Source organism: Lithobates pipiens, unplaced genomic scaffold (assembly GCF_037356315.1).
Source record: "Lithobates pipiens isolate NorthernLeopardFrog02 unplaced genomic scaffold, aLitPip1_a1.2 Scaffold_22, whole genome shotgun sequence".
Classification (NCBI taxonomy): Eukaryota; Metazoa; Chordata; class Amphibia; order Anura; family Ranidae; genus Lithobates; species Lithobates pipiens.
In genome coordinates this window covers 48,285,929-48,312,997 of record NW_027507784.1, presented here as the reverse complement: position 1 = coordinate 48,312,997, position 27,069 = coordinate 48,285,929, and the positions used below count along the sequence as shown (strand labels likewise).

At 43.0% G+C, this 27,069-nt stretch overlaps 1 protein-coding gene and 1 long non-coding RNA gene across 3 annotated transcripts in view; one reads left to right on the top strand and one right to left on the bottom strand.

Moving 5' to 3' along the window:
- LOC143923741 (uncharacterized) overlaps window positions 1-27,069 on the top strand; it is a 112,639-nt gene that overhangs the window by 45,097 nt on the left and 40,473 nt on the right. Inside the window, exon 3 of one of the 2 annotated variants that reach the window (XR_013261776.1) lies at window positions 24,658-24,802. The exons of the other annotated variant lie outside the window; for it this stretch is intronic. This is a non-coding gene — a long non-coding RNA (uncharacterized LOC143923741). Of the gene's footprint in view, window positions 1-24,657; window positions 24,803-27,069 lie in introns of those variants that run through there. 2 annotated transcript variants of the gene reach the window in all.
- Window positions 1-27,069, bottom strand: part of SLC38A11 (solute carrier family 38 member 11) — a 60,216-nt gene that overhangs the window by 15,211 nt on the left and 17,936 nt on the right. The window contains exons 7-9 of the mRNA XM_077447569.1: window positions 24,678-24,757; window positions 7,660-7,730; window positions 604-765 (exon numbers count right to left, since the gene is read on the bottom strand). Of these exons, the coding sequence (XP_077303695.1) occupies window positions 604-765; window positions 7,660-7,730; window positions 24,678-24,757 (313 nt within the window). The remainder of the gene's footprint in view (window positions 1-603; window positions 766-7,659; window positions 7,731-24,677; window positions 24,758-27,069) is intronic.

Genomic DNA, 27,069 nt, shown 5'->3' with positions numbered 1-27,069 from the left:
TGCCAATTTGTGCCACCTATCAGTGTCCATCCGTGTCGCCCATCCGTGTCGCCTATCAGTGCCACCTATCAGTGTCCATCAATGCCACCTCATCAGTGCCACTTCATTGGTGCCACATCATTGGTGCCCATAAGTGCCGCCTTATCAGTGCCCATCAGTGTAGCCCCATCAGTGCCCATCAGTGAAGGAGAAAACGTACTTATTTACAAAGTTTTGAAACTGAAACAAAAAAAAACATATTTTTTTTCAAAATTTTCGGTATTTTTTTATTTGTAGCGCAAAAAATAAAAACCGTAGAGGTGATCAAATACCACCAAAAGAAAGCTCTATTTGTGGGAAAAAATGATAAAAATTTCATTTGGGTACAGTGTAGCACGACCGCGCAATTGTCATTCAAATTGGGACAGCGCTGAAAGCTCAAAATTGGTCTGGGCAGGAAGGTGTTTAAGTGCCCTGTATTGAAGTTGTTAAGATCCCCTACAATATCATTATGTAGCTGGAACAAAATATCATAAGCTATTCAAATGGAAAAAAATATACTGTATATTTTTTTTGCCAATAGAAATAGAAATATCTTCTAGTAAATGAATATTTGTACATTACCTTGTGTGAATCCTGTGAAAGATATATATCCAAAGACTGAGTACTGAACGCTGATAATCAGTGACATTATCATAGATACATGTGTAATACGGGACCAGCTGCTCACTGTCGCTTTTTCTAAAGATCCATAAATAAGAAAACAGGCGTGGTGGCACATAAACACTGAAAGAGAAATTTGTGATTGAGACACACATATGGTGAATATAAAATCATTCAACATTTAGGGCTGGTTCACACCACTTGAATTGTGTGAAATACAACTCACACCACACAGCAACACACTGCCTCCTGCAGACATGCGCAGATGCCATTTATTCTTAATGGCATCCCCAAGCATCTTTCCAAAGTGGGTGCATTCATGGCCACCAAAACTCGTGGTAATGGTACCCCAGCAGTACCATGCAGTTTGGTGCGGCGTGATTTTGGAAGTCCCATCTGTTGTACTTTTTGCATATTCCCATGCGTTTACCAGCCTATTAAAATTATAGCCTGGTGAACATGCACACGCACGGGCGCACCTTTTATGCTGTTAACCAGCCCTTAAACATATAAAAAAAATAATTGTAAACTATATAAATGATCCCTCTAGAAGTCGGTGATCAGCTTTTACTCGATTCCCCATTCTAATTTATTCCATGATACAAACACACACTTTAATTGCCCCCAAAAAAAATCTATCTAGCTATCTATTTATCTATCTATCTAGCTATCTAGCTATCTATTTTTTATTTGTCTATCTATTTGTCTATCTATTTATTCATTTATTTATTCATTTATCTATCTATCTATCTATCTATCTATCTATCTATCTATCTATCTATCTATCTATCTAGCTATCTATTTTTTATTTGTCTATCCATTAATCTATCTATCTATCTATCTATCTATCTATCTATCTATCTATCTATCTATCTATCTATCCATATATTTATTCATTTGTCTATCTATCTATTTATTCATTTGCAAAGCACTGCGTTCCATGCCCACCCAGTTGTGTGACAATAGCAAATGAATATTCCCTATTGTAACACTGATTCTGCCTCCCAGCCAATCAGGAAGCAGGTCCTGGGACCCATTTCCAGATTGGTTGAAAGGAGGAGGGAGGAGACACACGGCGAGGACACCGCCATGACGCCAAGGAGGAGATGCATGGTGAAGTTTAAAAGTATCTATCTATCTATCTATCTATCTATCTATTAATTTGCAAAGCACTGCGTTCCAAGCCCACCCAGTTGTGTGACAATAGCAAATGAATATTCCCTATTGTATCACTGATTCTGCCTCCCAGCCAATCAGGAAGTGGGTCCTGGGACCCATTTCCAGATTAGTTGAAAGGAGGAGGGGGGAGAGACGCACTGCGAGGACACCGGCATGATGCCGAGGAGGAGACGCATGGTGTAGACACCGCCGTGATGCCGAAAAGGAAACACAGGGGAAGCTGACTCCCCATCGCCCGTAGGGTGCCCGACCAGGGGGTGGGGTGGTTGCAGGTAACTCAACCTGGGTGGGGGGGCTGCCTGGGCACTGTTTGCCTCCCCCTCAAGAAAATATATCACTACCCACCACTGTGTGGGGACATAATAATGTGGGATTACAAAAAAATACATATTGCACAGTACAGATTAAAGGAAGTTTAAACAATTTTAAATTAATTAGTGTCGCTGTCCTGCTTTCGGCACCGTGGCCTATTGGGTACCATGTATCCTATCTGGTAGCAATGTCCTAAAGTATCCAGATTCGGTGACAGAAATGTTCATAGATCTCCTGAGCTAGCTTGTCTTCGGGAATTACCTCCAGAAATCCCAGAGAAATCGATTAAGTTAATCCTGTTAATGATTTTAGCAGCCAGGATCACCATTGTGAAACATTAGAAGCAAGCCTATGATAACATTCGATTACTTCAAGTTCAAATTGAATTAGATCATGATTAGTGATAGGCTCACCTGTACCCTCCAAAACAACATCATCAAATTTGAAAAGACACGGGATCCATGGATTAAGGTTTTTGTGCTTTTTGCAGATTTGCACTACAGTCCATTTACCATGGTTTCCTATGGAACACGTTCTGTAGTGCAAATCTGCAAAATGCAAAAAGCACAAAAAATGCATCGGTGTGAATCCAGCTTATCAGTCCAAGGACTAGCGACTCCTGGGATGGCCCTACTTACTATACTTGACTGTTACTTCCTTTCTATTACTTTCCTTTACTCTACACTCTTACTGCAGTTGGCAATTTTGCTTTTCTTCCTTTCTTCATTCATTAACAAGGTTATACTCTCAGCTATTTACAATGGGCCCATTAGGTTTTACCCTCACCTTTTTTCCTTTTTTACCCAATTTTTCTTCTTTCCTTCCTCTGTAATGATTGTCTGTCCCTACTTTTTGAGATCTCATTACGATGCCCACTAGTATGGATGTTATGGCTTGTTCTGCCCTTGTATTCATCTATCAAATACGATCGCTGTTTGATGATCATCGCTCAAAGTTTTATTTGTCAAATCTGCTGGTATACATATTCTCTACTTATTTTATCTGACGTTTGATCTCTGCTAAGCTCCTTGTAAATGACTAATGTACCTCATTATTTTAAATAACCGAGAGACTTTTATTGGCATTACATTGATAAATCTGCCTACTTGAAAACATTTAATAAAAAATAAATTGAAAACTAAATGAATTAGTGAAATTCATTTTTATTCATGTGAATAGCATTTCTTTTGCCGCTTACACAGGCCTGTTTTTTTCCGTCAGAATAAAATCCAAGGAGTTCCGACGGAGTTCCGGCGAAACGGACTTGTCTACACACGATCACACCAAAGTCCGATCGTTTAGAACGCGATGGCGTACAACACGTACGACGGGACTAGAAAAAGGAGTTTAGATAGCCAGTAGCCAATAGCTGCCCTTACGTCGTTTTTAGTCCGACGGAATAGCATACAGACGAACGGTTTTCCCGATAGGCTACGATTCTGTCGGAAAGAGTTAAAACATGTTCTATTTCTAGGCCCGTCAGAATTTTTGAAAAAAAAAGTCAGATGAAGCCCACACACGATCGGAATATCCGATGAAATTATTCCATCAGTCCTTTTCTGCCGGAAAGTCCGGTTGTGTGTACACGGCATTTATAGTGGAACACAAAGTAATTTTTTTTTTCTAGTTTTGGTAAGAGAAGGGATAGAACCTCTGTCAGGTTTTACTACTGTACATGTATACTTTAGAGAGACTATTCTTGCAATCAATGTCACCGGGGTAGAAAATCTTCTTCAATCTTATAGGTCTAACTAGAACAGGAATAATATGTAAATTGTCTAAAGGCCCGTACACACGGTCGGACTTTTTGACAACAAACATGCAAATTAGCTGTTTTGGAGCAACATCTGACTGTGTGTACGCTCCATCGGACAAACTTTTTCTGTTTTCATCAGACTTTTGTTGGCTGTGCGAACGGACAAACTTTCTGGCAACAAAAGTCAGATGAAGCAAAGTCCGACCGTGTGTACGCAAAAGCATCAGACTTTTGTACAAGGTACAAACACGCATTGCTCAGAGCCAATGCAAAAGATCAGACTACAATACAGAAGTTGACCAAAGGTGGCGCTGGAGTCATTGAACATCCTCTTTTGAAGTGGCGTCAGTATGTTGTGACGTCACTACGTTCGTGTTTGTTGTCAAAAAAGTCCGACCGTGTGTATGCAATACAAACTTGTGGACCACGCCCTTTGTACAAAAGTCCACGGAAAAGTTTGTACAAAGTCCGACCGTGTGTATGAGGCTATATAGACACAGAGGTTTCTTCCTGTTGTCTATGAGACAGAAAGCGAAGATACTTTTTTTGCAGCAGTGACATTGATAAAAAAATTCTTAATTTTGAGCTCTCGCACCTGTATACCCTCCATGGAACAGAGAGCAATATTTGACCAAAGCTTTGTCATTACATTACAAATACATATATTATTTTATAACAAAAACAGGGCTTTCCTATAGTGATATTAGGCTCCATTCACAAAGGGGTATCTTACTGCATCCATGTATGTGGTAAGATACCACACAACGTTTTTCAAAAAGTTTTTTGACATTCAGTAAAAGATGCTACTAAAATACCACATCAGTTATTTATAAAGTCATGCAGTATTTTAGTAGTGAAAGCCTGTGGTAATTTAGCCAGAGTCCTTACCACAGGCTGTAAATAGCTAGTTGTTAAGGAGCAGGCAGTCATTGGAATCCCTAACAATCAGTAACTGTCATGGTTGTTAGAGAGCGGGCTGTGGCCGCGTCCTTAAGAACTGATGAGTCATCAGCTGTCAGCGGGATTCCCGCTGCCCCAAAGCACCCCGCCTATTTTGAGGGCATGTGGTCTGGTATGATTTAGGAGGGGGCCACCCCTGTCCTAAAGCACCCCCCCCATGTTGAGGACATGTGGCCTGGTATGGTTCAGGAGGGGGGGGGGCTCACTCGTCCCCTTCCTTTCCTGACCTGCCAGGCTGCATGCTTGGATTGTGGACTAGTATGGATTTGGGGGAGAGGGGGGACATGCAATTTTTTTTACATTTCGGTGTGGGGGGTTCCCCTCAAAATCCATACCAGACCCGATGGGCCTGATATGGATTGTGGGGGGACCACAATGTTTTTTTTTCTTAATTTTTTCATTTCCAGTATTTTTTTTATTACATTCAGCTGTCAGCGGGGAACCTTGCTGACAGCTGATGATTCATTGGTTATTAAGGGCACGGCAGCCACCTACCGTTTCCTTAACCACTTCCCGACCAGCGCGCGACGATGTACGTCGACAGAATGGCACGGGCAGGCATATTGGCATACATGTACGTCCAATATTCGTTGCCGCCGTGCCATCGTGAGCGCGCCGCCGGCGGCGCGCTCCCGCGCTGGTCGGGACCCCCGTGAGTCCGGTCGCGGGACCCGCGGACTCGATCGCCGCGGGCATCCCCGCGATCGTCTCACGGAGCGGCCGAATGGAGGAAATGCTGTATAAACAACATTTTCCCATTCTGCCTAGCAACTAGTGACGCTGATCTCTGCTCCATGTGATTGGAGCAGAGATCAGTGTACACTAAATGAAAGCCCAACCCCCCCCACAGTTAGTAACACACCCCTAGGAACACTTAACCCCTACACTGCCACCCACAGGTTAACCCTTTCACTGCCAGTGTCATTTACACAGGAATCACTGCATTTATATAGCAGTGATTACTGTATAAATGACAATGGTCCCAAAAATGTGTCAAAAATGTCCGATGGGTCCCCAACAATGTCGCAGTCACAATAAAAATCGCAGATTGCTGACATTACTAGTAAAAAAAAAAATAATAAAAAATTATTAATAAAAATGCTATAAAACTATCCCTATTTTGTAAACGCTATAACTTTTGCGCAAACCAATCAATAATCGCTTATTGATATTTTTTTTACCAAAAATATGTAGAAGAATACGTATCGGCCTAAATTGAGGGAAAAAAATGTTTTTTTTATATATTTTTGGGGGATATTTATTATAACAAAAAGTAAAAAATAATGCGTTTTTTTTCAAAATTGTCGCTCTATTTTTGTTTATAGCGCAAAAAATAAAAACCGCAGGGGTGATCAAATACCACCAAAAGAAAGCTCTATTTGTGGGAAAAAAAGGACGTCAATTTTGTTTGGGAGCCACGTCGCACGACCGCGCAATTGTCAGTTAAAGCGACGCAGTGCCGAATCGCAAAAAGTGGTCTGGTCTTTGACCAGCAAATTGGTCCGGTCTGAAAGTGGTTAAACATCACATGCCAGGACCACTACTTATTTAATGCATCTCATGCATTTTTTCTTCTTTTTGTGAATTGACCTTCACTTCTTTTATACGGTATTTACTGAGCATTTTTGCTTTATACATTAAATACCGCATAAAGCAAATACCGCATAAAGCAATAGTGAATTGACATTTTCAGGATCGCATGCGGTATTTGGGAAAACCCCTAAATACTGCATGTGATCTGATTCTGTGAATGGAGCCTATTATCTTAAAAAAATATTTTATTTTAATGCAGTTAATTCATAGAGAAAAAAGTAGCAAAACTGAAATCTTCATTTTTTTTTCTACTTGATTTTGTGTTAAAAAGGGTTTTATTTTCCAATTGTGTGTTTTTTTTTTTTTTTTTTTTATGCAACACAAAAGAACAGCAGCAAAATAACAGTTAAGAGAAATAAAAGAAGGCGTTAAAGTGGACCTTCAGTCATTTTTTCAACTTTCCAACTATTAAATCTTCTGCCCTTGCTGTTTTGACTTTGGATGGTAAAACATTTTTTTTTTCTGCCAGTAAATACCTTACACAGCCCACTTCCTGTTTTGAGTCTGGTAAAAAGCCTAGGCTTATGACATCACGCACAGCTCTCTCTCTCACGCTCGTTTGCCAGGAAAGGAGGGGGATGAGTCATAAGAGGGCCAATGAGAGCTGCAGGGCTGCAGATCTACAGATGTATCTGTGTAAATACAGGAAGTGAACGGGCAGCAGCTTCAGCTGCCCACAGTTAAAATGGCTGCAGCCAGACTCGGTGGAGGGAGATTTCTGCAGCATATTTGGCAAGTACAGAATTACAGTATATATAAAATAATATGCAATAAGTGGTTGGAGAGAAGCTTCAGAATGGCAAAGATGTTTTTATTACAGATTATGTGAGCAGACTGCAGTTCCTCTTTAATTAGGACTGATTATGGTAAACTAATGGTTCTAGGATACAAAGGGGTTATTCTTATGGGTCTGGGATAAACTTCTACTTACTGCAGTAAATTTACATGACAGTAGGTGACCCACACCAGGAGCATATCATAACGGGTGATTTTTATGAAGGGTATAGACCTACAAGTGCATTCAAACTCTTCTATAGTATGAATCATTTTTGAGGCCTGTATACTATCATTTGGCTTGGTAATGGTCATGGCATTTGGGTGTATCTGAGAATTATTGTGCAGGATTTTGCCACTGGAGATAAAAGGTAGCTTGTTAATTCATTTGCTACTATGCCAAACGTTTTGGGTGGAGTTAACTTTTACAGAGAGACTCTTACCAAAAGACATCACGCCAACTGCTTGCACCGCGTTCCAGTTTGCAAAAACCCATGCATCTTTAGTGTGTGGTCTAGAATGTAAGGGACAAAACTGTTAAGGAAGAAGTTTGGGGTTTATAACAAAAAACAAGCATACATAATCACCTCCATGCTGCAGCTGTTCCCCACCAGCTCTAAGACAGAGAATTGAGTGATCACATGGCTGCTGATCACTCAGTTCTCAGCCTGCTCCTCCAGGGCTCATGTCGGGTAGAAGAGGGGATGGGAGCAGGTGGCTCAGGCTTTCAGGAGGGGAGCTGAGTGGGTGAACCAGCTGCTGGCCAGACATCTTGGTGGAACCCGACATTATTGACAGGGTCCTTTTGGAGCCTGGATCAGCTCTGTTATGTCAGCTGACAGCTGGCTTTAGTCCGCTGCTGGCTGATTCTGGGTCACAGTAGTTTAAAAATGAGTGCCCTCCTGGGAAACAGAAGAGAAGCATAGCTCCCAATTGTCCCTGATTTCGAGGGACTGTCCCTGATTTGGAACAATGTCCCTCTATCCCTCATTCCTCCTCATTTGTCCCTCATTTGGTATGATCTATATAGTTGTATATACAATGCACTTTTTATCTATCAAAAAAGGGTTTTCCAGCGCTAAACCTTTCATCTGATTCATCTTAGTTGCTGCATTTGTAAATTCCAAAAGCCAATTTAAAGGAATAGTAGTGGTAAAAAAAAGCATTTTTGGGTTTAACCCAGTGTTTCTCAAATCCAGTCCTCAGGCCCCCCCCCCCCAACAGGTCATGTTTTCAGGTTTTCCATTATTTTTCACAGGTGATTTGATCAGTTTCACTGCCTTAGCAATTACCACAGCCGTTTCATCTGAGGGAAATCCTGAAAACATGACCTGTTGGGGGGCGGGGGCCTGAGGACTGGATTTGAGAAACACTGGTTTAACCAATCTTATTTTTTTTGTACAATTTTCCTTTAAGGGGGTGTGGCAAGGGGTGTGGCCTATTCCTGCATACTTTTGCTGATAGGTGTCCCTCATTCCCATCTCAAAAAGTGGGCAGGTATGAGAGAAGTATGACCACAAAAATCTTTATCCATACTTCTCTTTTAATACAGTAGCATAAAAACCTATGCCTGGATAGGATATGTGACTAAACACGCAGTGTACTGATTATGTATTACTGGTACATAACTTCTATGTTCACTTTCTGGCATGTCAGCATACAGCTTTCATCACTGAGGCGGATCCAAATATTAAAGAACATCCATTCAATTTTGAGCAGCCTATTTGCTGGCATGAATCACGTTCACTAAGTTCCAGGGCCGGTGCTACCACTAGGCGGAGTAGGCAGCTGCCTAGGGCGCACTACCCCCTCTGTCCCCGTGAATCTCAAGGCAAGTGTGAGCTTGCCCTGGTCCCGGGAACACATCTGCATGCTTCCAATCCCCCAATGTGTCCCGCTGAGCGCCCCGCTGTTCCCTCTCTTCACAGAGTAAAATCTCACAGCGCCGCTCCAGGACTCCTTTGCTCCAGCCTGTCCCTCTGGAGCGGCGCTGTGTATCTGTGTGTGTGCAGCGGAGGGGCGGGGCTTGGTGGAGATTGGAGCATCGAGAGGTGTAGTGTCTGTTAGCTGGCCTCCCGGCAGGTGGGGACACCATAGCAATACTGCCCACCCAGCGCTGAGGAGAGCCCAGAAGCAACAGACGAAAAACAAGCTCTGGACTGCCGCACTCTTCAGAAGACCACTTTCTTTTATTGGAAAATCACATCACAGCTCAACAAACACAGCGAACAAGGAAAAATTGCTGATGTTTCGCACTAGCTGTAGGAGAGCCCAGATGTGATGGTTAATGAAGCAGAGGTAAAGAGGAGGATAGATCCTCCATATCTACATCAAGCTGTGTGTGGGGGTTGGGGGGGGGGGGGGGTGAGTAGTGCAGGAAATAGAAGTCAGGTAGGCCAGTGTATGTTTCAGGTAGGTGGGTCAGTGTATGTGTCAGGTAGGTTGCTCAGTGTGTGTGCCAGGTAGGTGGGTCAGTGTGTGTGTAATGGTCAGGTAGGTCGTGTGTCAGGTAGGTGGATCAGTGTGTGTGTCAGGTAGGTAGGTCAGTGTGTGTGTGTCAGGTAGATGGGTCAGTGTATGTGTCAGGTAGGTAGGTCAGTGTGTGTGTGTAATGGTCAGGTAGGTCGTGTATGTGCCAGGTAGGTGGGTCAGTGTGTGTGTAATGGTCAGGTAGGTCGTGTGTCAGGTAGGTGGATCAGTGTGTGTGTCAGGTAGGTAGGTCAGTGTGTGTGTGTCAGGTAGATGGGTCAGTGTATGTGTCAGGTAGGTAGGTCAGTGTGTGTGTGTAATGGTCAGGTAGGTCGTGTATGTGTCAGGTAGGTGGGTCAGTGTGTGTGTAGTGGTCAGGTAGGTCATGTATGTGTCAGGTAGGTGGGTCAGTGTGTGTGTCAGGTAGGTAGGTCAGTGTGTGTGTGTCAGGTAGATGGGTCAGTGTATGTGTCAGGTAGGTAGGTCAGTGTGTGTGTGTGTCAGGTAGGTGGGTCAGTGTGTGTGTAATGGACAGGTAGGTCGTGTGTGTGTCAGGTAGGTAGGTCAGTGTGTGTGTGTCAGGTAGGTAGGTCAGTGTGTGTGTGTCAGGTAGGTGGGTCAGTGTATGTGTCAGGTAGGTAGGTCAGTGTGTGTGTCAGGTAGATGGGTCAGTGTATGTGTCAGGTAGGTAGGTCAGTGTGTGTGTGTCAGGTAGGTGGGTCAGTGTGTGTGTAATGGACAGGTAGGTCGTGTGTGTGTCAGGTAGGTAGGTCAGTGTGTGTGTGTCAGGTAGGTGGGTCAGTGTATGTGTCAGGTAGGTGGGTCACATATTGCAAAGGGGGTGGAGTCGTGGGCGGAGCAAATGGAGGCGGCAAAATTAGGTTTCGCCTAGGGTGCCAAAAATTCTTGCACCAGGCCTGTTAAGTTCCTGAAAGTTGTGTCACCGGCATATACCACTGCCTCTGAGCAGACATGTTTTGTTTATTAGCTTTTTAGTTTTTTTTTAATTTTATGGAAAAAAAAAATGTGTTTACTTCTGTCCTAGACTGTAAGCGACCACTGCTCCAGACCTCCAAGGCCATAGAGGTGACCAGAGATGATCTGGTCTCTATGACCAGCCAGCTGCACCATCGGAACTTTTTCTCGGGTGCGCCGGTGAAAAATTTACACAAACCAAAATACACCACTGGCAACAGCAACTCAGCACTGCACTTATTTTACACTCAATAGGCTGCCTGGGGGTGGCTGAATATTGCATGATCTGTTCTCTTAAGAAAAAAATCTGAAGTCCAGTAATAATGTATTTAGGCCTCGAATCGTCATCTCTGGCCTTCCTTCCTCCAAATGGTTTCATTAGAGAGGATCTTTATGGGAATTATAAAAGAAAACAGACCGCAAGACAATCATTTCCAATCGCTCTTGTCCTTAAATTTGCCTCTGTCAGCCCACACAAACCAAACATTCTGCTCTTTGATTCCCAAGCCCCCATTTGCAGGGACAGTTTTTCCCACAGTTAGTCAATTATTTGCTTTTGCTGCATTTGTTTACACAGCTATTATGTCAGCTGACTGCTGTGACTGCAATTTAGAGGAAAATGTCAGATATGGAGAGACAGACCCGTCCTTCAGCTGCAACTTACATAACAATGATACAGTAGAAATTCAGTATGTTTTTATAATCCGTCAGTACTGAAATGTGTATGCATAGACCCAATTGTGTATGTGTTCCTGTGTGTGTTTATGGTGACAATCAGGGGGAAAAAAAACATCTAATTAGCTTTTAGTTTTTCCCATGTGAAACAGTTTGGGTTGTAAAACCCAACTTCAAAAAATGTTTTTTAAATGTCCTCCAGTTGGAAAAAAAGATAAAGAAGCTTAAGCTGCAATACCAACCTTCAATTCAGGGATGTCCCTACAGTACCTCTTTTTAGCCACTGGATGTCCTCAGTCTTCCAGGTTAAATGATGCCCAGCGTCATTCAATCTGGAAAACAAAAGACTCTACCATGAATGCTGGGTGTCATGGCGCTACCCCCTGAAAGGGCACCACCATGGCACCCTTCATTCACAATGTACTGTGCACTATAAAGGACTGTCCAACCCAGAGAGGAAATGAGGAGGACCCTGTGGCTTCATGTGACCGGCCTGAAGACTTAAGAAATGGTGGGCATTAATAGTAAAAAAAAAAACAGAAAAGCACACTGGGGGATCTTCAGGGGAGTGAAGGAGGGGCCTGGAGGCAATAATGGAGCATAGAGTTAGGGTGGTTTCACACTGCGAGTGGGACCAACTACATTGAGGTCTAATATAATCCATTGGTACAGCAGGAAGGCCAGGCGGCGTCCAAAATGTCTGACGTGTTTCAAGGGTGAATCCTCTTCATCAGAGCCAGGGTAGGTTCTGATGAAGACGGTTTGCCCTAAAACATGTCAAACGTTTTGGCCACCACCTGGTCTTCCTGCAGTACCGATGGATTTCATTAGACCTCAAAGCAGTTGGTCCCATTTGCTATGATATGCATTTATACAATATGAGTTTTGTGGGTATATTTATTGCTGTTTTATCCCTTATTATATTTCATTGAGGTATTGTGCTAGGTTGGTGCACACTTCTCTTTATCTTGTTGTATTTCAGTCTAAGGATACCCATTGTCCTGAGAGGGCAGCAAGACCATCAACGTTAAGAAGGAATTCACACTATATACCTCTGGGTTAACCATTGTGAGCGCAGGAGAATGCTAGTTTGATATGGTTTCACACTGCCCTAGGGCAGTTCCGGTGCGCTTTGGGCAAAGCACAGCTATCCAGTGGGTTTCGTGGGGGTTTGCTGCTCTTTCTTATAGATATCTACGATATCCTGTAGTTTTGGTGTGGTTTCAGAAAGCGCACCAAAGATGTATTATAGAGGATTTTTGGGGCGTTTTCTGAAACCACCCAAAACAGAACCTTATAGAAATCTATGGGAAAAAGGGGCAGCTAGCCTGCTCAAAAACGGCTAAAGCGCAGCTGGGCAGTGTGAAGTCGCCCTTAGACCCCTTTCACACCACACCCATAGCGCCGGTGGTAAAACGCCGCTATTTTTAGCGACGTTTTACCGCCGGATTTGCTGCGCATTTTGGCCACTAGCGGGGCGCTTTAACCCCCCGCTAGCGGCCGAGAAAGGGTTAAAACTGCCAGCAATACACCGCAATAGCGGCGTTTTGCCGGTGGTATTACAGCACTGTCCCATTGATTTCAATGGGGAGCAGCGGTGGAGGAGCGGTAAACACACCGCTCCTTCACCACTCCAAAGAAGCTGCTGGCAGGACTTTTCCCTGACGTCCTGCTAGTGCACCGCTGTAGTGTGAAAGCCCTCGGGGCTTTCACACTACAGACAATGGTGCAGCTTTTTTAGGGCGGATTGCAGGCGCTATTTCTAACGCTATAGTGCCTGCAAAATGCCCTGGTGTGAAAGGGGTCTTAGGCTTTGAATTCAGAATGAAAAATTCAACCCAAAACTTTTTTGTATTTGGATAGAGAAGTTCCGGAAAGAGGAGAGGTTTAAAAACTCCCTGCTGCTGGTGTCTCCATTGGTGCAACAATTCCTGTCCTGGTGACTCCTGCCAACAAAATTGGGGTTATAGTGAGCTGTGTGTGTAATTTAATCTTCAGCAATTCAGCTTTGGAAACTGGCTTTTATTCTAGAAAGATTGGTCTGTTAAACATGTAAAAAAGCCTAGTGCTCCATCTGCTGGCTGGAAATAGTAAATATGAAATCATAGCTTGCATCATCTTCTATTGATCTGACAAAGAATGAAAAATGGTTAAAAGTTATACAGTAACACCTTGAATTATGAGCCTAATTTGTTTCAGAAGAATGCTTGTAATCCAAAACACTTGTATATCAAAGCGAGTTTCCCCATAGAAAATAATGGAAACTCAGATAATCCTTTCTACAGCCACTGCTTGTCTATGCAGTACCGCATGTGGTCAGAGGTGCAGGGGCGCCGGAGACATTGGAAACACTCGGAGATGCCCAGAGACCACTTGGAGATGCTCAGAGACACTCGGAAACGAAGTGTTTCCAAGTGTTTGAGTGTTTCTGAGCGTCCGAGCATTTCCAAGTGTCTCCGAGTGTCTGAGAACGTCACTGGCGCCCCTGCACCTCTGGCCAAATGCGGTACTGCACATTCTAGAGGCTTGAATCCTGCTCGTCTTGCGAGACCACGCGATTTAGGATTTAAAAAAAAATAGCTTGTATTGCAAAACGCATGTAAACCACGTTACTCGCAATCCGAGGTTCCACTGTAAATCATCGTAAAAACTGTGAATATGGCCCACCTAAGCAGAGCCGTTTTTAAGGAAGGGCAAAAGGGGCAGCTGCCCTGGGCTCTGTCATTGTTGTGGGGCCCAAAACAGCTGCCTCATACTTGCCAACTATCCAGGTTTAAATTCCCTTGTCCCTTGAAGTTTTAGTCCTGTGCTGTCTCCCAATATCTCAGTGTAAAGTGCTGGTACTAATGCTGCCCAGCTCTGCCTTATTGTTGTGTGCAGATGACTCACCTGCAGACCCTGTGTTTACATGTAAATTACCGGCATTCATATGTAAATAGCGGCGACAATACTAAGTAAATAGCTGCGGCCGACGCCATTGGTATGTAAATAAAGGCGGCATTCATATGTATATCATGCTCCCCTGCTGTGAGGAGATGATGTGCTGTAACCTCTAGCAACTAATCAGTGAGTTGTAATGTGTGCTGTAACCTCTAGCAACCAGTCAGTAAGCAGTAATGATATGCTGTAACTGCTGGCAACCAATCACAATTGCTGCCTGATCTGATACAGTAAACTGATTTTAAGTCTAGCTGCTATTTATTGTATTTCTCAGAGCAGGTGGAGAGTGAAATTGCACAGAGGGGGGGCCCAAATTTTTTTTTGCCCAGGGTCCAATCTATACTAAAGACGGCCCTGCACCTAAGCCTTTGACAATACAGGCTGGTGTGTTCCAGGCACTGCCCTCTCCCTGAGACCACTGATGTCTCTGAAGTATAAAAGAATGAAAGCATAGAAGAATGAAATGAAGGTTGCACGGCACAACATCGTGTGACAAGAGGCCAGCATTACACCAAACAATTGTGTAAGTCATGGGGAATCTGTCTGCAATTAACTTTCACAGTTTGATGATTAAAACTGAACTCCAAGAAACACAGCTAAATACAGTATATAGATAAATCCAAACTGAGAACGGTTTTGTTAGCAGATTATTTGTCAAATTATTAGCATTTTTATCCATCCGGGCTTGAGTTTTTTACAGCTCTGCCCCATTCTATAGCTATATCACTCTGCTCTCCCCCTCCTATCAGCAAGCCGCTTGCGCCACAGCACATTCAACTGGCTCCTTGTGCTGTTTTTACCGCCCCCCCTCCTGAGCTTTGCTGTGAATAATATACAGCCGACTGCAAGAGGCTAATACAGTCAAATTCAAGTACTTTGCATGCAAAATAGTAATTTAATTATGTATTTGATTAATTCACAGCTACATTAATTTGCCTATTTTAGATCTGCTTTTCAGCTTTAATTAAGTGAATATCCTCCGCTCAGCACTGTGACAACATATTCTGTACAAAATTTAAAAGGGAGCGAGATACTAAATGATATAATTGAATGTATAAAATCATTCCCTAACAATAACTGTTGCATAATCAGCCATTAGCTGTACTGCCTGGCATTCATCGCTTGTAAGTATGTTTTCTGTTTGTGTTAGTTTTAACATTTTTGTGGTATTTATGAATTTCGAAATAGAAAGCTGTACAAGCATCCATTATTGTGCTGGGAAGTTATATAGACATAAAGCTGGCAGATGTTGCCCTCTGCTGGCAAAACAGCAAACAGCCAGAATACCTATTAGGAATAAAAATAATAAGCTATAAACTTATTATAAGCTATAAACAAGCCAACATCACTAGCCTTATTTGGTAGAGGTTTTATTTTAATGTGCTAACTTTTTAGAACAATAACTCCAATCAAAAAAAACAATCTGAATTCATCTTGCACTGCTCTGCCTCCAGTAGAGTGAATTCTGGCTGCCTGTAATGCAGGTTTGCCAAAAATCTTAATGGCACATTGTTGAGGATATAATTATATTGGAGGGCTGTTTATAGCATAATGCTTTATGGAATGTTGGTGCTATTTTTTGTGTACTATTTTTAACAAGCTTCAAAATAACTGACATATAGAATAAGGCAATTCCTTTGTTTAGTTGAAAAAGGCATTCAATAATAGTCCCCCCCACAGCTATTACCTTTTGTATCAATTGACCCTTCCTTTTTAGATTGTAAGCTCTAACGAGCAGGGCCCTCTGATTCCTCTTGTACCAAATTGTAATGTAACTGTAATGTCTGCCCTCATGTTGTAAAGCGCTGCACAAACTGTTGGCGTTATATAAAACCTGTATGATAATATAATCACAATAATAAAAAATAATATATCCCTCTAGCATAGAGAAACTGCAAGTTTGAACGCTTCCTTCTGCTGAAGTTCTTCCTTCTGCTACCGCAAATGTTCAATACTGACATAGTTAGATCCTTGGTAAGGTTGAAGACACCACCCGTCCAGTTCCACCTTACTATTTCCATTATCCCTGTACATTCCATTCACTAAGGCCGCGTACACACGGGCGGACTATCGGTCCAACTAAGTCCGTCAGACAATCCGACAGACAGTCCGTCCTACTTTTGAATGAACGGACTTGACCACACACGACGAACAGACAGTCCGCTGAAAGCTTGCGCGATGACGTGTACAGCACGTACGACGGGACTAGAAATACGACGTCCAATACACTGCAATGCAACCTTCGGCCGTGTAAATCCTTTCTGAGCTTGCGCCATACTTAGTCCATCGAACTAGCCTACTCACGAGCGGACTGTCCGCTGAAACCAAGTTTGGACGGACAATATTACGGAAATTCCGAAAGACTTAGTCCGCCAGACTGTCCGCTGAAAAAGTCCGCTGAAGCCCACACACGAGCGGATTGTCCGCTGAAACACGTTTCAGCGGACCAAGTCCGTCAGACAGTCTGCCCGTGTGTACGCGGCCTAAGATGTCCATCTGAATGTCTTCTGAAATTATTGACTCGGTTTAGCCTCTAACCCTCAGAACAATCCCTAACCCGAACCCTAAAACTCAATTCATTCACTCCTTATCCAACATGTAATGCTAACCTTAAACTTCTGTTCATCCTTGGTTTAAACCCTTAATCAACCTTAAAGTGTAACTAAATGGTAAAATGTAAACCTCTCTTCCTGTCAAACCTATCCCATTCTTTAAAGTGTATCTAAACCTTAATAAAGAATGTCTCTAATTTTCTTCCCTTGGGTTTGTTATATACACCATTAAAAGCATTCAGTTATACTGTAAATGTCTTATAAGGGCACAAAACAAAACAGTTCATTCTGTCAGAAATCCAGTGACCTTGTACACTCTGCTTGTGTTGCAATGAAATCTCAACCAATGCTATTAGCCCTTCCCAATTCACTTTGTATACACCCTTTTGCACCATACTACACCTTTGTCATGGAGAAGAGAAAAGTGTTCCTCTAACCTCAAAAGGCTTTCCGACCAAGGGTAATATGTGTGTAGACATACGTAGACTCATCCACTTCATTCCAGAAGAGGAGAAAGCAGTAGTAGTAGGAACAATCATCAACTCTCAACTCGACTACGCAAACTCTCTCTACCTAGGACTACCTAAATTCCAGATTGCACGCCTACAAAGTTGTCCAAAACACAGCAGCAAGACTAGTCATGGGAAAAAAAAACCCTGAGAATCCATCTCCCCTTCCCTGAGGATCCTACACTGGCTACCCGTAAAGGATTGGATCACATTCAAGACCCTCTGCCTGACCCACAAATGCACACAAGGAAACGCTCCTCAATACTTATGCGAAAAAATAAAACACTACACTCCCAATCGCAACCTCCGATCAATTAACCAAAACCTTCTCCTCATCCCCAAATCCTGGTACATCAAGGGGAGAATGAAGATTCGCAGTCCACGGCTATGGAACGCTCTACCCATGAACATCCGCTTAGATGGAAACCACCAGACTTTTAGGAAAAAGCTCAAGACCCACCTCTTTTAAGAAGGATGTAAATGCAGATTGGATCAAACGCCTTGAGGCGATTCAGTTCGCATTTGCAGCGCTATACAAGTCATTCATTCATTCAACAGTTAGTGAGTGTTGTTCCCCCCCAAAACATTAAAAATGTTAGTGGCGGGTTCAACAGGTGAAAACAAAACTTACAAAAAGCCTGAAAAAAACTAATTCAGCTACCACTACCAAGGACTGCTAAACTAAAATATTACATTTTTGCTTTTGGATTTAGATATGTCTCAACATTCACCCTAGCTCTCAACCAAATCGCCCATCCTTATTTTTGATTCCTGAGAATAACCTTGCAACAATATTTGTTTAACCTTAATGTATTCCCTGCATTAAGGTAAAAAATGCTCCATTGCCTTTTCTTCCAATCCACATCCCTAAACACTTACCTTATCTGGCCACCACTCCAACACTGTCTTGGCTGCAGCACTGTTCCCCTCACTTCCTGTTTCAAAGGACACACTGAGGGCAGCTGGAGCCATAGTATCCTGAGGCTGTCAGTCCATTTCCCTTGAGAAAGGAGCAGGGGCATGGCTCCTCAGCACTGTGTGTCTATGGACGCATACAGTCCAACTCGGTAGCATGTGTGTCTCTAGAGTACCCTGCTTGCTAAGGAGGCACCTAGAGGTGGGAGGAGTGAACAGCACCATTGTGGGACTTCCAGAAGAGGAGGTAAGGGACCTCTCTGTGTAATATTGTTGCACAGACCAGGTAAGTATAAAAAAATGCAATTTTAACCAAAATAATGTTGTTCTTTTAGTTGTGTCGCCCCCGCCCCCTCAATCCCACCAAAAGCCTACTGCCGCGTACACACGAGCGGATTGTATGGCGTACTTAGTCCGTCGAAACACATTTCAGTGGACAATCCGCTCGTGTGTGGGCTTCAGCTGACTTTTTCAGCGTGCAGTCCGGAGTACTAAGAATTTTGGTTTTTTCGAAATTCTGTCCGTCGTACTTTGGTTACAGCGGACAGTACGGTCGTCAGTATGCTAGTTCGACGGACTAAGAATGGCGCATGCCCAGAAAGGATTTACACGGCGGAAGGGTGCTTTGCTGTGTCTTGGACTTCCTATTTCTAGTCCCGTCGTACGTCCTGTACACGTCATCGCGCAAGCTTTCGTCGGACTGTTTGTGCATCCGTGTGTGGTCAAGTCCGTTCAGTGGAAAGTACGACGGACTGTCCGTCGGATTGTATGATGGACTAAGTACGCCATACAATCCGCTCGTGTGTACGCGGCATAAGAAGGCAGTCAGAGGGAACTGTACACATGTCTTGGCTGCAATACTCAGCTTGTCGGGTGTGACAGGCAGCACCACCTGTTAAACCCATTGTGATTGTTGAAATTCATGAGACTACACCGCAACCATAAGTCAACAGCTTGGCTCGTGGTTGCAGCACATTCGTTTTATGCTTTTACGTTTTTCAGTGACTGTCACCTAGTGAATCTAGTCTTAATGAGAAAACTTAGGTGCTCATCTTTAAACCAAAAATAAAGACAAAACACCCCCCCAAAACATCTGCGCAAATACAACCAGTCCTAAACTCAATGGCTACACCATTATCTATTGTATCAACTATCATCTTTCAATGGAACCCACTGCACATTTCACGTTTACCCAAAAAATACAAAACAAGCACAAGAGACGTTACTTACCTTTAGTGTGATGTGTCGCTTGTGCTTCTGACTTCTAGTTCAATAGTAATCTATCTAACACCCCTTAAACTTCCAGTGTGATGGGGAGTTAAAAGAACTGAGATGCTGTCACTGGCACTCATCGAGAGATCTCGATTGTGTCCCACCTTTCCACCTTCCCACCCACCTCCTCCATCCATAGAAGCCATCCCACAGCATTTATGAATGAAACGTGATCTATGAATGGAGAGGGCAGAACTTTCAATCATTTGCTCGTCCTCCATTCATAGTTCCTGTTTCCTTCCTAGAAGTGGGCTATTTTGACCTGAGATGTGGCCTGATCATATTGACAATTATAGCCCTAAAATAACCTGCAAACTGCTAGTACTGAACTTATTGTTAGCTATCGTTGTCCAATGTTACAACCCATCAATAGCTAAACAGAAATATTTCCAGATATGCCATAGGCCACTGGCCCTCGTCTGCGTTTTGAATAAAATATTACTAGAATAATTTTCATTGTTTTTCCCTCACATTCAATATATATTTCAGAAATGTCCTTGAGATAAAAAAATGTTTTTTTTGTTCCAAAAATGTTATTTTTATATGTTAAGTTATAACTATTAGGAAGAGGGGTTGTCATGGCAACAGGAACACTGGTACAGCTCTTTTTTTCAAATAGCCTCCAATGTATAGTATATACGTAAACTGGCAAAACGCCTTCTACGTAGGAAAACCGCTACTTTGTTTATAATATGCCTGTCTGCATGTCATGTCCGATCGTAAACTCTCACAAGCAGGGCCCTCCAAACCCTCTTGTCTTGAATTATATTGCAAATGTACTGTCTCCCTTTATTTTTATAATGTGCTATGTGAACTCTTGGCGCCTTGCTCTGCCTTGTAAAGGCAGAGCAAGGCATCTTGGGACCTGAATCATCGGGAACTACAACTACCAGCTGGCTGATAGGGAAGAACAGACTGCTGGGAGAGTCTTTTAACCGCTTCAGTCCCGGAAGATTTGGCTGCTGAATGACCGGAATTTTTTTTGCAATTCTGCACTGCGTCACTTTAACTGACAATTGCGCGGTCGTGCAACATTGTACCCAAATAAAATGAATGTCCTTTTTTTCCCCACAAATAGAGATTTCTTTTGTTGGTATTTGGTCATCTCTGCAGTTTTTATTTTTTTGCACTATAAACAAAAAAAGAGCAACAATTTTGAAAAAAATTAAATATTTTGTATTTTGCTATAATGAATATCCTCATTTTTTTTTTTTTAAATAAAACAAATTTTTTTCTCAGTTTAGGCCAATATGTGTTCATCTACATATTTTTGGTAATAAAAATCGCAATAAACGTATATTGATTGGTTTGCGCAAAAGTTATAGCGTCTACAAAATAGGGGATAGATTTATAGCATTTTTATAATGTTTTTTTTTTTACTAGTAATGGTGGTGATCTGCGATTTTTATTGCGACTACAACATTATGGCAGACACATCAGACAATGTTGACACAATTTTGGGACCACTGGCATTTATACAGCGATCAGTGCTATAAAAATGCATTGATTACTCTAAATATGTCACTGGCAGGGAAGGGGTTAACACTAGGGGGCTATCAAGAGGTTACATTTTTTCCCTAGTGTGTGTTCTAACTGAAGGGGGGGATGGGACTTGCTGGGGGAAGAGACAGATCAGTGTCGGTACTTTGTATGAACACACGATCTGTCTCTTCTCCCCACAGAGAAACGAGATCTCTGTGTTTTCACACAGAGATCCCGGTTCTCGCAGTGTCACGAGTGATTGCGGGACCTTTGCAACCGCCGGGCATTCGCATCGGCTCTGGGGGTGAGCTGCGGGCGTGCACGCACCCCTAGTGCCTAAAAAAGGGAAGCGACTTAACATAACGGAAATTTGCGCAGCCGAGCCATGTTGCTGCAGTACAACTGGTCGGCAAGCGGTCGAAAGGGACGGATTGAGGCCTGGCACATTCTCTTGGGACCCTGGCATGAATCTGAGTGCAGGGTTTCTGTGACCGTGTGTGCTGCAGCTGAGTCATGGCCTGCACCAGCAGAACCATCCAGCGGCTATTCAGAGGGACATCTGTGGGCAGCACCCCTTGGCTGTTCGGCAGCGACCTGGAGGCCACTCCTATACCATCTATCCTGCGGTGATATCAAATCCGAGTGAGCCATAGTGTGGTGCAGCGTAGGCTAGCCACCATCCCCTGAGCCACATTCCCGAGAGATCGCCGTTATCATCATCAGCTCTTGTTCCAGTGTGGTGAGCCGGCTATAGCCCAACCCTGTATATAGACACCGTTGCCTCCTGAACCATCCTTGGTGACATCGTTGGTGTCAAGGACCTAGGCCAAACTTTATAGACACTATATACAGACATCTATATCTTCTAATGACCTACTCTTACTTGTAGTTCTACATAGGGCAACATCTTTAAGTCAGTGACCACTGTGTTTCCAGTTGCAGTTTGTTCAACACAGGAAGATTTGCTTCTTTGTTTATTTCCAATCAATTGATTCAAGTTGCTTTGCTCTGCCATTCAGAAATTCTTTGCATGCAATTGTTTTCAAGGGCTAGCTGAAGATCAAGCAGATTTCCTCACAATGATACAGGACTACTTCTCACCTCCTTCCTCACTTCAGGGATTTGTTTCTATTGAACTCATAGAGTTACAATTCACCAAGAACTCTCTGAAAGAGCAGGATGAATTTCAATATATCAACATCAAGGGGCGGCACAGTGGTGTAGTGGTTAGCACTCTCACCTAGCAGTAAGAAGGGTCGCTGGTTCAAATCCCAACCACGACACTACCTGCCTGGAGTTTGCATGTTCTCCCTGTGCCTGCGTGGGTTTCCTCCGGGTACTCCGGTTTCCTCCCACAATCCAAAGACATGCAGGTAGGTAAATTGGCTTCTGTTCAAAATTGGCCCTAGGATATGAATGGGGACCTTGGATTGTGGGCTCCTTGAGGGTAGGGACCAACATGAGTGTGCAATGTACAGGGATGGGGACAATTGTAGACACTCACAGGTTGAACTGGATGGACTGATGTCTTTATTCAACCTAACTAACTATGAAACTATGAAACTATGAAACATTGTATTTACTATTCTGCATCTATGTGTTGAGAAACAGAAGAGGGTTTTTAGAAGTCTAGTTGGAGGCCAAGGTGCTAAGAGGGCTCCACTCGAGTGCAGCGCAACCCTGAAGGTGGAACAGGGAATGCAGTGCCAAAAGAAGCAGGGTTTGCCGGTGGCTGTGGCTTGATGACTTGATCACCGTGGAGCAGCTGAAGCAAGCTGGATGCACTGTGTGGCAGGCATGCTAGAAAGGAGACAAATGTAGCAGTAAGCTAGGAAATCCAGTAGGAGAATTAGAGGCGAGGCCAGGGGTCATAAACAGTAAGATCAGTTCTTAAGCAGATTCAGGATTCGGGTAGGGTCACTGGAACAAGCTGAGGTCATTCACGGTAAGACAGACAAAAGCAGAGTTGCTGAGCTAAGCCGGGATCAAGCAGTGGAACAGGCAGAAGTAGTTCAGAATATAAGCCAGGGGTCAAGCTAGGAGATCAGGATAAGCGGGTAGAGGAAACCGGGTCATTCAACGGGAAGTCCAAGATCAGAATGCAGGAACACAGGGAACACAGGGGATCTAACGATAATCCAGCAACTCAGGGATCTCAACAGTGGGTTTATATAGACAGTGGGCATCAGCATCTATCACAACCTGTGCCTGCACATTCCTGTTGCGCATCCATGCATGCCTGTTAGAGATTTTGAGCTTCTGCGTACGCCTGTCAGCGAAGTCACGCATCGCCGTCGCACATCTGCGTACATCACTGCGCCTGGAGGTTTGTCTGGTGAAGCCATGATTAGTATTGGCGACATTGCCAGTCCTATGGCCATTTCCCTGACAGAGGGGGTTAGACACCAATAAGAGCCATTCCTCTGCCCTCCTGTAACCTGTTCACATAGGCATTGTATGAGCCTTGCTGTGTACAGAGATTATAGTCTTCACTGTTGAATGTTTAATATTGATAAGTGATTGCCATTTAGTTATTGATAACATTCCTATAAGAGATTTTATTCTAAAACTGTAAACTTGTATTGATTTTCCAAATGTTTCCATTTAAGTAAGTAAATGAGTTAATTGGTTTAATCAGTTCTGTTGTACCTAATTCATTGTTATCATTCCCAAAGGGAAAATGTCCAAACTCAGTGTGTCAGAGGTGGTGGAGGACTTGCAGGGTCAGGGCAACCAGTGGGGTACTGATTTAACCCAGGACCCTCACGAGGGCAGCACTACACATATATTTTGGATGGGCTGTTATCACAATGCAAGAAGAAACTTACCAAATGGTCAGACGTAGGGATGGATACGAGGATAAAGACCTGGCAATAGATAGTTGGCAGAAGTGGAAAAAGTTTAAAAAAACCTGGAGCTACGCTGAGCAGGTTAGAATATAAAGGGATAAAGGGAGGAGGCCTGATTGAGGCTTGACGTTCAGTGTCTTGTTGTGTGCTCTGGGCTTCCTTTTCCTTTCTTCTATCCGCATAGGAAATAAAAGAGGGTGGGGGGGGGGGATCGGGGGGGGGGGTAAAATAATGGGAAGAAGCAGTGCGAGGGTGGGTATGGGCTAAATACTAGGGATAGTATAGGATAATTGGGCTCTATTTTTTATATATATAAACGAATAAAGACTATTGTTGGTAATGTTAATTTAAAAGATGAGCTACAATGATGTGAAGATGAGGAAAACAAAATGAACGTTAAGTTGATTTGCCCTCGCAGATAAATTCGCTGATGTAGCAAAAACAAAAAACAAAAAAAAAAAACAATGCAAGGCAACTAAAAATTCCCCTGCATCATTTGTTTTTTGAATGCAACAAACCACAAGAGAAATGCATTAGGAACATCTGTAAATGTGCATTAATGTGGTATTTAGAATCAGTGGCACTGCAGCACAATGCAAATATACCCATGTCTTAACGTGCGCTTCGGTAACGCACATGTATGTGAATGGGCCCTAAGCAAATCAGTGCTTTGCTCACATTTAGGAGAGCAATGGTTATACTCTAATTCTTCTATCTCCAACAGTATATACCCCACTGCTGATAAGCTTTTAAAATAGTTTTTTGTTAATAAGGATGAATGTATGTATTTAAATTGTTTACAGATTTATTACACATTACTTACATTACTATTGACATGGATGATGCCCGGATAATTACCATCAAGAGGACCACAACCGTTAAAAGGAAAGATATCAATGACACCTACAGCAAAGTGAAATTAAGATTTAGTTATTAAAGAAGAACATGACCTAAAATTTCAAAGTTTACAATAGAACTGAAGAAAAGGATTTTTCTGTAAAAAAGGAATCTTTTGATTTGTCCTGCATAGGTAAAGTGAGTGTTTGCTTGATTGGTAGTGTTGTTATTATTATTATTATTATTTTTTTTTCTATTTAGCTTTTTGTCTTTTTCTGTCAAATAGTTTTCATTTGTTTTCATGTCCATATTTTTTCCCCAGTTTAAAGTAAACTGTAACTAAAGACAATTGTTTTTTTTTTTTTTTTCATTTCGGATAGGCTAAGGGAGCGTTATAACCTCTGTTTTTTGCCATCTTTGTCCTGTAGGGGAGATTTCCCTTCACTCCTATCTCATAGCTAAAACAGGAAGTCAGAGAAAATGCCTCCAAAGTGAGGGAATCCAATAGAAACTCTAGCAACATATAATAGTGATAGAATTCAGCAAAGCAACATTCCTTTATCTCACAGATTCTCACAAATAAATCCCCCAAATCCCTATGCTTTACCAATGTAGCAAGGGAACCCATTCACAACAGATACAAATGATAGCAGATGCAGAATAAAATGCAAAAATTGAGACATGATTTTGAAGGTCTCCATTTAATTGAAAGAGTAATGGAAGGTCCTTGTAACCAAAGCTAAAGTATGCAGAACATTATGGAATAATCCTACAATGCTGCCCCCTTCCAGTGCTACCAACCTTGAAAATCCAGCACTTGCACAGATGTACTTAAGAGCTCTCCCCTGGCCTTCCTTCTGGACCTGGCAGAAGACCTGCAGCAAATTTGTGCAAGTTCGATATTTCCCTGCACATGCGCAAACAGCCTGAGCTCCAGGACCTCCATACATGTGGCTCTGCCAGGTCCTGAAGCCCTGCACCATATCTGCACATGCTTTAAATCCAGTGATGTGTCAAATAGTGTCCCCCATCGGATAGTGTCCGCCCCGTACTGCGCAGGCACAGCGCTTGAGCAGTACGGAGGACAAGGAGAAGCCGAACATCTCCGAAGATAAACGGCGCCTGCGCAGTGAGTCCAGGTTCATGTCCCACCATCCAAGTGGACATAGAGTTAGAATAAAAAATCGAATAAAAAAGCGAAGCAAGCCCGCGAGGGTCCTGTTACTATGTGCTACCGTATGTCCACTTGGATGGTGCACCTGGACTCACTGCGCAGGCGCCATTTATCTTCGGAGATGTTCGGCTTCTCCTTGTCCTCTGTACTGCGCAAGCGCTGCGCCTGCGCAGTACGGGACGGACACTATCCAATGGCCGGACAGTTTTTGACAGAACACCGGCAGTGAGAATGTGCTTTCAGAGCACTGGAGCAGATGTCATTCCCGCTTCAGCGAGAAAGGAGGACATGCTGCACTACTGCACAAAAAAGGTCAGAAACCTAATTGTGGAAGGAGGGAAGCCAGGTGCAAATAACTATAATTTAATGGTTGAAGGGCCTCTTTAAATTGAAAAATGCATAAGATTGCATGAAATCCCATTTTGTATACATGAGCCCCCAAGATGCTTATATGAAATAACAGTCACCAGATTCGGCTGTTATCAGAGAGATCTGGGTGATGATCTTAGGTCATATCTTCCAGCCAGCCATTATGGGAGCAATGAGTTCTAGAATAGGTTACACATGATGTCCCAATTGCTATTATTACCCACTGATAAACTGGCAGATATATGAAGCATTCTGCAGCTCCCTGAAGATACTATGGACTGCAACCAGGATACCAGGAGAAAGTCTTTCTCCCACCATGTCATTACACAGTAACAGCATAGCTCCCAACTGTCCCTGATTTCGAGGGACTGTCCTTGATTTGGAGCAATGTCTCTTTCAAAAGGAGTTTCCGGTGCTAAACCTTTCATCCAATTTGCTGCAATTGTTCATTTTTAAAGCCAATATAAAGGAATATTAGTGGTAAAAAAAGCACTTGTGGATTTTATTAACCTTTTTTTTTGGTTATGTCCCCTTTAAGGGGTGTGGCAGGGGGCATGTCCTATGCCTACATATGTTTGCTAGTAGGTGTCCCTCATTCCCATCTCGAAATGTTGGGCGGTATGTAATAGGCATGCCCATTGTGCTTTATTATTACATCACGGGCAAGCATGGGGGACCATGCAGAGCTTACATAGTTATTACTAAGCAATGACACACTGTGGGGTGGGTTTTTCCCACTGCTATGTCTAGATATTATTTCAATATTAATGAGAAGGTACTTAAATGTCTGCACCCCTGCAGCCAAGGCAACATTTTCAAAGTGCATTTGTCACGA